The sequence below is a fragment of the Copidosoma floridanum genome, unplaced genomic scaffold (genome assembly GCF_036245765.1).
Source record: "Copidosoma floridanum isolate Cflo_tuat_1 unplaced genomic scaffold, Cflo_Japanese_pri ptg000028l, whole genome shotgun sequence".
NCBI lineage: Eukaryota > Metazoa > Arthropoda > Insecta > Hymenoptera > Encyrtidae > Copidosoma > Copidosoma floridanum.
The window spans coordinates 1,626,154-1,639,389 of record NW_028321905.1 but is presented as its reverse complement, the minus strand read 5'-3'; the positions used below and the strand labels follow the sequence as shown (position 1 = coordinate 1,639,389).

General features: G+C 30.7%; 1 protein-coding gene across 1 annotated transcript in view; it reads right to left on the bottom strand.

Annotated features, from left to right (window-relative positions):
* Nucleotides 1-13,236, bottom strand: part of sotv (exostosin glycosyltransferase sotv) — a 727,528-nt gene that overhangs the window by 367,565 nt on the left and 346,727 nt on the right. Inside the window, exon 5 of the mRNA XM_089595800.1 lies at nt 9,563-9,788. Within this exon, the coding sequence (XP_089451926.1) occupies nt 9,563-9,788 (226 nt within the window). The remainder of the gene's footprint in view (nt 1-9,562; nt 9,789-13,236) is intronic.

Genomic DNA, 13,236 nt, shown 5'->3' with positions numbered 1-13,236 from the left:
TATCCACCTTGTTCAACAAGTACTATTCTGTGAATTTTGTTACACAGTTTCACGGACGTGCTTTTGTGCGAGTGATACTCACTACAATCATTCAACTACATTCACCCATTTATTAAATATACCAGAAATATCTGCTTCCCACGTACACAACAATCTCCGAAACTTCTTCCATAATAATAGTTATTTATGAATTGCTTAATACTGCCTTAATCAAAAATTTTCTTTCGTTGATTTTCCAATTTATGGGAACTCTACTTCAGAATTGTTCCTAACGCAAATTGGATGTGCATGTAATCTCCATGCAGCTCACATTGGACTTAGATAAATGACACACATGAATAACTCTGGGAAAAGTTTACATAGAAAAAGTGTTTGAACAAAGATTGTGTAACTGTTAGAGGGAGGGGGGATAACTGTTGATTGAATTTGACCTTGAAATCTATTTAAAATCAAATCTAGATTAAGAGAGAACGAAAAATCCTACATTAAGATATAATTTATTATGCAGAAAAATCATAACAGTTAAATGTTATTTTACAATTAAAATATTAGTAACGTGATAGTTCTACTGTTCTTTCAAATTGTAAGTTCTAGGTATATCGATTTTGTATGTAATTTGAAGATAATAACACGAATAATTAAGTTTTGATCTTATTTTTTTTTACGTCGGAACCCACTTAATTGGTCTTGCTTTGCCTGAATAGATGATTATTCGTAGTAAAGATAAATTTCTTTTTTTATTAAGATCTTAAGCTTCAATCATCGTAGCGTCAGTATGAAAAAAAAAATTACATTTTTATTGCTGTTTATTAGCTTTAAGGACATAGCAGGATCAAAACTTGATGATTTGTGCCATTGTCTTTTAAACAAAACTTTACCAAAAATGTAAAATTACGGAAAAACAGTAGGATTTCTACTTAAGTGACATTTCTATCGGAAAATAACTCTAAACTATGTTTATTTTTCACTATACTTAACTCAACCTAGAATTTTTTACTGTTTCTATACCCAGAGTAAGAAATTAGAGTTTCTATTAAAAAAATGAACTTAACCTTGAAATAACTTTAAAAGTCCTCAAAGCCAAAGTTATACAAGTTTTGGCCACTAACTTTTTCGATATAGGCCTTTCCCACAGAGTTATTCCGGTGGTTATTTCAACACAGATCACTCTATATAATTGTATTCTTGTACACTAAAAGAAATTCAGAAAATACTTTCTAGAGTAATTCCAAGTGAATATTCTCTTGAAATAAGGTAACACATTTTCAAGATTTTATTACATTCAAAGTTTTGTTATCAATAATTGCTTTTTTGAAGGAAAAAAATACAATATTATTTGAAAATTTATTTTCTTGGAACGATTCTAGAAAATTTATTTCAATTTTATAGTTTTCATCAGTGTACTTTTTAAATAAGTACTGTGAATGTAAGTAATTTTTCAAGCATACCACAACATTATTTTTCAATACACTTTTTTGTAATAGTGTGCAAAAAATGGGTGATCTTCAAATAGTTTTTAGTTCGAAAAATCCAATTTTTCTACACTGTACAAACAAAAAGAGTATGGAACACATTTTTCCATGTGTGGCAAAAAAATCTTACCAAAATAATTTACTTTGTGTATTTACAAACATTTTTTAATGCTTGAAAAAATCTTATAATACATTGTTTGAAGCAACTATTTAAATGTCAGTAGCAAAAATAAGTAGTATACAACGATACATATAGAATTTAACAAAAATAATTCGTGCAATCCTTTTACTTTGTCAGTTAGAGCTAATGATATTATAATCAGTTTTTATTATAGTGTAATCAGACCGTTGAAAAACAAAATTTACAAATTCATAAAAGTGAAATATAGTAGCATCAGTTATTAAAATATGTAGAATCGTATAAAATAGTAAATTTTTTAAATTATATACATAGTTTCGTAAGTTTTTCAATCAAAATCATAAAATTCGGACAAAATAGAGCTTATTTGGAGTTTTCTAACAGTGGAAATAATTTTATTTAAAAAAATATTAAGTTATCCTTTCATTGTGGGGGAGGGGGCTTTTTTCCTGGACCCCGCAAAACCTTTTCGGCAAATTTATTCACTTTCCTTTGAGTACATCCACCATTAAATAATGGGAAAAAATTCATGATAATTATTTTTTACTATGTGTGGTTGGTATACATTTAAATGATGCAAAGTGCATAGGTCTTAAGTGCACTTTTTTAGTTGATTTCTTTAAAATTTATAGCAATTTTTCTCACACATCTCACGAAACATGTTGTACGTAACAATTTACGTACACGATTTCCCGCACTTAATGGATTCTTAACACTGCTGTTGCAACTAAAAAAAAGGGTCACCAACACAGAGTTGACAATTCTCACTCTCGTACGTCACCTTTGTCTCTCATACACCTTGGGTTTCTTCTTCTAAAAAAGGATATTCGAACAAGAGTTCTATGTGGAAAACTATCTACTTATTTTAATAGTTGACTATCAAATATTCCATTGACGACTGTGTATAGTCCCTTCAAAATACTTTAATTCGAACCTTCGTGAATGAAAGAGTATGGCAGCGTTGCTTACGACAACGAAAAATTTGATGCCAGTAGTGAACTTAAGAGCGTACTTTGCCGAAGCCTCTGATTCAAGCCCCACCACCGATGAAACTATAAATAAGTTAGCAGTGTTACTAAATACTAGCAGTGACGTCAGAACCCTGTCGAGTCCCATTCTAAAGTTTACTACTGGCATTAAATTATACACTGTCGTGGCTAACACTAACGAATCAAAAAATGAGCCACAAGGGGGCAGTTTGACCATCAGTTGGTTTTTTGGCTATTAAACATAACTATACATACTTTATGACATACATAAAAAGTAAGTATAATACTTACTCACTAAAATTTACATAGTGAATCCGTATGCAGTGATACTTGACAGCCATTGAGGCAAGCCGACTGTCATATTGCCCTATGGCAAATTAGATTCTAATACTTTCTTACTACGCAAATGTCGAGATTGTTGTACATTAAAGATTTGCAAGCTATATTTTATTATGGAAGTGCTGTTAATAACTAATATTATTCGAGAAAATAAGTTAAAACAAACCAACTCTCCTGACAAGTAAGAAAACCAATCTTCATTGAAAAAAAAAATAATTATTAAGCCTTGAAAAAAAATTAATCCAGTGCGTAACTTTGACATGTGGGATTTATTTTATATTTCATAATTATGTATTATTTGTAACTTTGTTTTTTAACATTTATAATAATTTCTTGAATGGTTTTTGGTTTACATTGATTTTTTAATTTTTTTACATTTATTTAAATTTCGCGGGGAATCCGCCTGAAGTGAGATCCGTAATCCATAGTGATCTACACGCCACACGCGCATATTCACCAAACTTTAAGTTCGTTGGCTGTTGGATCAGCTCTGCGCTGATTTTCGTCTGCTGGCAAAGCATTTCCTTTCTCATGTTAAAGTTTAAAGTAATGGAGTTCTTTTTTTTACAACTCTCTGCTTCGTTTCAAATGTCAGTATGAAAAATGTCACGTAAAGAAGCACGATCATTGCAAGATACTAATATTTGATCTGATAGACGTTTTAATCCCTTTAAATTGACATATTATGCTTAAAGTGCTTCTAAACTAAGAAAAGTGAACGAAAATCAACTCAACGTGTTTCATTTAAAAGTTTCTTCCGAGTTATTGCAACAAAAAATTTGTACTTCATGCTGCATGCGAATTGCAAAGTTCAAAAATGCAGACGAACAAAAGAATGAAAATGAACAACTTGAATTGGTACGTGTAATACTTGAAAAAATTATTGTTTCATTTATTTTCAGTAAGTAAACAAAGGGATTTTTTGACTGACAAAAAAAGTAAACAAATGAAAATGAGTGCATCGTAATTTGCAATTTCTCAGAAAATTATGCCTTCGTATTTCAAAATTCTGTTCAGAGCATACACTGGAATAATACTCAAGCCTCAGTACACTCATTTTCAATTGATTATAAAAATGATCAAGATAAATTGAAAATAATAAGTTTTGTTTGCATTTCTAAATATTTAAATCATAATACCGTTGCCATTCATCTCTACTGAAGACAACTTATTGAATTCATCAAAAGTAATTTTCCAGATACAAGTGTATATATATATATATGTGTGTGTGTGTGTCTGAAGGAACAAGTGGACAATATAAAAATAAAAAGAACTTTATTAATCTTACGTATCACATAAAAAACTTCAAAATAGCTGCAGAGTGACACTTTTTTCCTACTTCACATGGGAAAGAACCCTTTGACGGGATAGCTGTAACTTAAAAACGACGAGCCTCCAGAGCAAGTCCTTGGAGAATTAACAATCTCATTCAAACGCCACGAAAACTATTTAATAAGGCAACAGAATCACTGTCAAACATAACTTGACACTATTCTACGAATGATTTGTATAAAGAAGAAAAAAAATTACTATTAGAACGATTTACAAAAGCTAAAACAATAAAGAAAACTTTAAAATACTATCGCATGATTTCAATATCTTGTCAAGAATTAAAAGCTAAAATAGTTTCATTGCATGAAAGAAAAATGTTAGAGAAAATTTTCAAGTAAAGAGTCTTATAAAACGAAAGTGTTAAGTCTACTAGACAAATTTGGTTATTACAATAAGGTACATATTTTTTCGAAGCTTAATAACAACTATTTTCAATCAAGATTGGTTTTCTAGTATTTCAACCGTATCTTTGTCCGTTACGTTCTACAAAAATTAATATTTCAACAATAATAAAATTATGAAGGAAGGAGCAGCGTTGAATCGGTGGTAAGCGTGTTTTTTACTGAAATAATGTCGTTCTAGGGGTCATAGGTTCAATTCTTGGTAAGTGCACATTTTTTTCAAAAACTGTTATCACTGGGAAAAGTTCCTATGCAACCCCGGCTGTTTCAGGTCGGGGTTTTCCGTGAAATTTTCCTTCAGTGCAATACAGGGTTTTTAATTACCCCATAAGTCTTCGGGCCTGGATGAATGCGAAACAGTGTTAGAGCCATAGATAGGGATTAGCAGATCCGATGCGCCAGGCAGGGATCACCGTGCTAACCGGCGAAGAGTGATCCCTGAAACATGGGGCTTCTCTGGGGATGCTAATTAGCCTTGATCCGATGCTTTGGCAGAGAAGGCTGGCTTAACCGGTGAGGAGTGGATGTCCTGAAATATAAGTCTTCTTTGGGGAAAGGCTACATAGTGGCAAGTGGACCCGATGCACCATTAGTGCAGAGAGTGCTAGTTTAACTGGCACGGTGTTTTACCAGAGATACCCCACTGTGCCCATGGCATGACATACGTGTGGCATCAGGGATTGGTAAACGGGTGCGGCAACACACCCCCGTACATAGGTGGTGAATCAGTGGCCCTGGCGACTAGACCAATAGGCTGTCGCGGTGACCTGGAGTCAAAAAAAAAAAAAAAAAAAAAAAAAAAAAAAAAAAAAAAAAAAAATTGAAAATGTACCATATTTTAAAAACATGTTTTCGACGCAAAATTCGACAGAAAATACGATAAAAATACCAACAATCCAATTCGTTTTGGGAGAGTTTGTTAAGAATTAATTTAAGCAATGAAATTGTTAATAACGGTATAAATTTGTTAATATTTTCTATACAAACCTTTAAAGATTCGGGATAATGAATTTATGAAAACGAGTCTCCAAGCCAAAAAAACTTGCTATTCTCAAATGTTCTATCACTTGTATTATCGAAAATTTAATTTAATTTCCATGAAAATCCGTTCGGTTTATAACAGAATTAACCATTTATTAAGATCAACAGACTAACTTATTTCAACTTTCATAAATCTGATTGTATTTGAGAGTGAAAAAAGACTAAATAAGACAAAGTAAAGCTTAAAGTTAGAGATCCAAGTCACAAGAAAAGAAAAAAATATCAAATACAGGAAATGAAGAAAAAACTAGAAATAGCACACTTTAGTAGTGCTGTATAACGTAAAGTGAAAAAGAATGTAAAAAGTAATGAAAAAACGAATATGAGACATTAAAGATAGAATTAAAAAAAAGTACAGAAGCCATGAAACGAATAAACTAACTTAAACATGTTCTTGCTATTCAAGATGTTAATAGAGCAAGAATGTACAAATAGACAGTTAACGAGTCGAAATTTTAACTTAAAGAAATTTTGCAATTGAAAAATACACCAGATAGCTAGAGTGTCTGAAAGAAAAAGTAGCAAAATAATGAAAAAAAAACATAGTGATTAAAAGTATGCAATATTGTAAGATAAAAGTAATAACGAATGTGGAATTCTGACTTAAAAAAACTTAAAAGTAACAATGACATAAGAAGTTTAATATGAACTTATGACTGGTATTAGAAGTAATTTTTGTTGCGTATGTGTCGTCATACAAATATGCTCATATATAGATGAAGCTATTGTTTAAAATACCGTAAGCCCATCCATGTCGTTTTTTAATAACAAATATCAATTTTATTAAATTGAATTTGAAAAAGTCAAAAGTTATACGTTTGATTAAATGTCAAACTATTCTCTAGAATGAAAAAAAAGGTTCAGGTGTGGATCCAATATACAATCCCTCGCTTACTAGACACTTGGTCTACCAGTTGAGCTACCGAAAGGCCGCACATTCGCACTCATCGTAAGTTTTGATACTTTTGGGCTAAGGGTGCTTTAACCAATTCGTTTATCTATATATGTACCAATTGATTTATATATAAACCAATTGATTTGATGATACATATCTTTCAAAAAATTGTTTGTTACGCCAGTACTAAAGTTACACCAAACTTCTAACGTACAATTTATCGGCAAGCGGGAAATTTTTTTCTCATTATACCTTAAGATGTTACAGTGATTTTAGCAAAACAGGTCATCAAGAAGAAAAACAGAGAAGACGAGGGCGTAGTTGTAAAGCTACTAAAAAAAAAAAAAAAATCCTTATAAAAAAAGAGGGTGATCGAGAAAAGAGGATTCATAAATAATTATATGACAGCTGAATAGGAAAATCTATAAAAAAGGTGGTCTAATTTACCAGGAAAAAGCAAGACAAAGGTACATTTATAAGAATCGAATAAAAAAAGTTCCGTATCAACGATCTATATTAGAAGTAGGTTTGCAAGACCAACGATTCTATCTTGACATAACACGAATGAAATGAAACAAAGGACTCATTCTAACCAAGCACAGAGGATTAATACCAAGCAAGAAATGTTAGATGTTTTAATATTATTAAAAATGGAAAAAGCATATAAAACTTAAAGACACAAAGAATTTAAATTAAATATTATTAGCACTGAAAAAGTTGTGGTTATAAAATTTAAATAAATTTATGCCATTTCTGTGTTCAAATTGAAGAATTTTTTAAATTACGAAGTACTGGTAGTGCCGTCAATATATACTACTGCTTGCCTCCTGAGAATAGAGTGACAGTTTTAATGATATTGCTTTTGTCTATAATTTATGAGTTTGTACTATATTAGTCATTGCACTCATTTCATTTTGTTGCAGTAATTGCTATAGTTTGAGCATTTGTGTCGGCAAGTAATTGGTGTAAGGTAACTACTATATCGTTCAAGATTGGGTTGCTTGGCAATACGCTGTTGTCTTGTAAACACTGTAACAAAAGGTTTGTGGCTAGGTCACTGATCGTTGTGTGTAACTCTTGTAATTGTCTCTGACACAGTTCTTGTGCTTAAAAAGAAAAAATCCATGACGCTCTATCAATTAATAAATTTACAGTGGTAATGAAAATCCAAGCCTTTTTAAGTTTATCATGTCACTTCACGACTCGGGTGATGGGGTCAATTAACCAGTAAAGGTCATAAGAGAGATATAAGATAATGTTGTAGAAATGATAAAGGTATTTACATATTGAGGGTGAATGTCGACCAAATCGAATCAGTTGGTAAGAAAATAAACAACTGGTAGCGTGGATTCAAGTATTTGAACAAAGAAATTTAACTTCCAACACATGGTTCCCCTGCTTCTGGTAACAGTTTTGAGCCTTCTTATTCACTATGGAAGTTATCAGAAAACCAGAATATGATAAGAGAAAGTAATGAATAATCTTAACACAATATTGTTTGATGTATCTGAAGACTTAGCTAAAGATAGTGCTAAGGAATAAGCTAAAATGATTTTTTAGTCCCTTCAAATATCAACTCAAGTGAAGGCCAGCAATGTGTATAGAATTGATAAACCGTCCAATACCAAAGTTAGACCAGTCGTGGTGAATATGAAGACTAGATCAGATATGAATTTTATTTTTGTAAAAAATGAAAACTGTGTTCATAAAAAGCTAGCAATAGATAAGCTTATTTCTGCTGATGTTTACCTTTCTCCAGCTTGCTTTAAAGTTTCCTTATGTATGTTAATGCCTCTATAGTGATATTGAATCTGTATACTATGTCTTTGGCTTGGCTGATATTCAGGGTTGAGTTCATTCAGGATGTAGACAGGACTTTAATACTGAGTGATGGTGATGTTGATGAAATTGTATCTAAAGTTTACAAAGTAATAAATAAATTTATTGACTTTAAAGTGCCAAAAAATTTATTTAAGTCTAACACGTTATCTGTTTGGTACTCGACAGATTTGAAGCGTCTTATAAAGTGACGTTATTAAAGAAAAGCGTATTAGAACTGAGTGTATTAAGCTTCCGTATGAAGGTTATAATATGTATCTAAATGAATGCAATAATATATTAATCAAAACACAAAATGCTTGTGGATATGTATAAACAATCTTTAAGATAATTACAGGTTATCTGTGACAATTAATTATAGAAGACACACTGCCACGGCTCTAGTTAAGAAGGGTAATTTTTTTTTAATTATTCTGATTTAATTTACCACGGTAGAACCAATAGTTCGTCTTCTGCAGACAATAATGCCTTGCAGGAGTTGGGATAGTTTGGTTCCTTGTCATTGACGATTGATGATATTCACAAGTTAATAAATGCTTTAAAAGTTAATGGCATTTTGAGCCCAGATCTTTCTCCACTTTTTTGGATTGTCGTCGCAAATATTTTTTTTATTACCAGTATGATTTTAGGCTAAGACGACTTTGTCTTTTATCAGTAAAGTAGCAATTCGCATGAACATTTTCAGGCACCAGGGTAAATTATATTATAAAGATGCTTAAATTATTTTCTTTAAAATTATGTTAGGCTTATTTTCATGCAAAGCTTACTGTACAAAGGCAATGCAGTTTTCTGAAATTATTTCAGAGTACATTCTTTAATAATTAAATTAAAATAATAATTTTAATGTATTTGTAGGTAATAAACTGTTTTGATACGCATTTTTGAAGAAAAAATTAATATCCACAACATGTTTTTTTTATTATTTAAATTTTGTTACAGATAAAACTTGTGTAAGCAGACTAAAAAATTTTTAATTCAAGTAAATAGAAAGACGCAGAGAAAACTGTTTTGCAATTTAAATTTAGTAAAAAAATTTTGAAATTACTTATGTGCCTTACATAGTTATTTAGATTAGTTAAATTAATAAGAAATACTTAAGATTATATGTGCCTTACCTTAAAGTTTTGCTCATTCCAATAATTGTAACTTTTTGATGAATATGGAAAAATTCTATCTGACATAATTTCTAGAACTGTTTCAGTTATAATTTTTGTTGACGAAAAATATCTTTTGTACAGCCAAGTACCATGTTCCTGATATTCCTTGATTTTCTGTGGTGAATTATTATTAAGAATATTAATAAGAGACAAAAACTTGTCCTCCTTGATAAATACTGCAGCTCTGCAATAAGAATCATTTCATACTAAGAATACGTTTTGATATATGAGAGCAACTATGAATAAATATGACTGAAAACTTTGAGGGTAAAAAATGTAATAAACTAAATTCATTACATGAATAGCTCTTCCTCGAATTGAGAGAAATGTATTCTTTATTCTCACTATCTAAGCCCAATTAAATATATTCTTACACAAATTTACAATCCACCTTGAGACCTCTAAAAGTATCGTAATACTGTGGTCACTTTTACCCGTCACATCCTTTGCAATTTATTGTATCCTTTTTCATCAGGTTTTTTGAATAAAATTAGAAATATCTATCAGGTATAACATGATACAAGTACAGGCTATAAAAAACTGAAAAATAAAGACGAAAACTGTATGATAACAGTCAGTACAAAAAAAACAAACAAACGAAACAAATATAGTTTGTGTTCGCAATATATAATACCATAAGGTTATATTTAACATCAGAACGATTTTTATTCTGTCAATAATTCCCATCGGCGAGTTCGGATAGGCAACTTATTAAACAAATCTTCTCAACTTAGTTTGTAAAAACAATTTTACTTCATTTTTCCAGAAAGAAGCGGATCCAGGTTTAAGACCTGCTCGAAGTGGCAATTTTTTTCATTGCTGCGTGAAAAAAGTTTTCAATACATCAAATACTAAGCAACAAAAATATGTTGCAACGTCTACTTGACTTTGATGAATGTTGACAAAACTAAAATAATATGCATAAAACTACGAAATAGAGCAAATAATAGCTATTTATGAGATTATCTGGGCAGAAGACAACAAATTACATTTTAATGAATTTTTACAAAATCATTTTCACAGCAACACTGAAAAGTTTTTATTAAAATCCAGAAGAAAATATTTAAAAATACTAAAGCAATTTTTATAGTAAATACTTTTATTCATAGGATAAGTATTATATTGTAAGTGTATTGTAGTATTATAAGTAAACTAATTTTTAATAACATGAAAATCTTGTTCCTGTAATTGTGTACGTTTATTACCTTGGGTATGCATTCTTTTGGTATTTGTCAGCTGCATTAGTACTTATTTTTATGTTACTAGGTCATATCACGGATGTTTATTATGTGGCAGAGATGTGGTGATGAGAAACTTTCATGTACAATTTTGTTGGGTTGAAACAACGAAAAGTCCAAGAAAATTTTTCTTTATTTGGCGGGGGGATTGTGGGAGCAGTCAAAGGTATACAAGGAGCCGTGAGAAGAAGTTTGAAATATCCTACCCAAATCACAACATAATAAAGAAATATATTAAAATACTAGAGAAGCTCTACCTGTGGGCCTTATGCACCAACCCTTAATAAATAGATTATGACCTTAAATTATTTACAATTTTTTAAAAGTCCTTTTTTTGGTGCTCGATTGACTTAATTATAGTTAACTAACGTACGGAAACCTTGCCGAAAAATTAAAAAAAAAACCTAGGTTAGTAGGAAACTCAAGTACATGCGACGGTTTGTTGAATGATACACAATTACAAATTCCAAAAGTAATGAAGATTCATATAGTAAAAATCATAACTAACGGAAATGTGTTATATGATATTTTTATACCAAAAACTACTTTAAATACAGAAAATTCATCATCCTTACCTTTAATACTGTAGATAAAGTAATTTCTTATTGTTTTAGCATTTGCTGTGATAATTTATAAATCGCAAGGCCAAAGTTTTGACAGCGTTAGTTTGTGTTTGGAAGAACTTTGATTTTCTCACGGACAATTTTATGTATTTATATCGCGATACAAAACTAAATGTGGTATACATATATGAATAGCAGGTGATAATAATCATGAAACAGAAAATGTTGCGTGGAAAAACATTTCTAATTAAAACGTAAGTGAAAAATATTTACTATAAATAAATGTTTCGTTCGTAAATCATTTAACAAATTTATCATCAAAAGATACAATAACTAAAATAAAATCATTCTTGTTGTTCAATTAAAATTAAGATTCAGGAAAGTAAAATTTCTTTGTGGTTCTGTACGGCTACTGGTAACGACTGACACTATAAAATTGATCTATTTGTCTTATGTACAGTGCGAAAATACTTGATGGCATTTTGGCAGGGGTGGAGGCTATAGGGAGCGTGGGAGATTACAAACTATAAGGCCTATTAAAATAAAGGAGAAAACAAACAAATATTTTTTCTATTTTGTGGGGGGATGTGAGGCGACTGTGGAGGGATATTTGGGGTATTGAGAGAGGCAGTGGGGGGAATTGTGGTAAGCCCTACATTAATCACTACACAACATAGTAAGTTATGACAAAGAATTATAAACAACAGCAAACGGCTAGTGCGTAACTGTGACTATAGTGGTTGAATTGGCATGAATATTAGATCAAACGACTTTGTTTGTTGTTCTCGGGTGCCATAGGGTAGCATCTTCCTTTCCACATATTTTTTTTAGAAGTAGCTTATTTTCCCAAGCATGCTGCTTATATCGGACTTTCCTCGAAAAAATGAGTCCAAGTAGAAGAGAGAAGAGTCAGTAAGGTAGGATTTTTTTTGTTTATTAGCTAATTAAAAGTCTTGAAAGTTTATGTCAAACTACTAAACTTAAAAAAGTTTTAAGAAATAATATTGTGTTATTTATAGTTTGTACATGATTGAATGATGATGATACAAACTTTTTATATGATCGTAATTTAATCTGAAAGTGTAATTTTTTAAAGAATAGTAACAACAGATACGAAATGTTAACTTGTTCTTTTTATCATCATCTATGCGTTTAGTAAGGGACCGTCAGGTTTTATTTAACGTTTGTTTATTATTAGCATAACAAACTTAAAAAAAAACAGACACTTAAAGTAACAGTTTAGACAATGTGATTAAATTGGTGCTGCGAAATGGCCATCTTTCTGAAAATTAGTCAGGCCAGTGCACTTTCTGACCGTCCATTGACAATCAGTGAAAAAAAGTAGTTTTCTGTTGCAAAATAACGATAATTCGTATTTTGGACCGGTCAACTTGACCAACGCCATGGTGCCATGGTCGGTAGACCATCTCTTCGCAACTATATAGATAAGAAGGTTATTTTTGTCTTAGAGTCATAATATTTAATAAAGGACTAAATTACAATTTAAAAGATACATATTTGTTTTTAAGCTTTTATTACGTACATAGAAAGAACATCAGAATCTTAAACTTTGAAAATGAATATTGCTATGTATAATAGTAATTTAGATACCCAGATTTCATGTTTCTATCATCATCATCCTTAGTTGAGATTTTTGATACTTACCGTTAGTTGTAAAATGGTGTGTGTACGACTTATGCGACATATTGATTTAAGTATAACTTATAAACAAATTAATTTTTCAAACAAATTTACAGTCTTTATCTTTCCATTGTCCGACAAATATTGTTTTTTCAACCTTTACATCTTTCTTTTCGTTTCTCTTCATAAA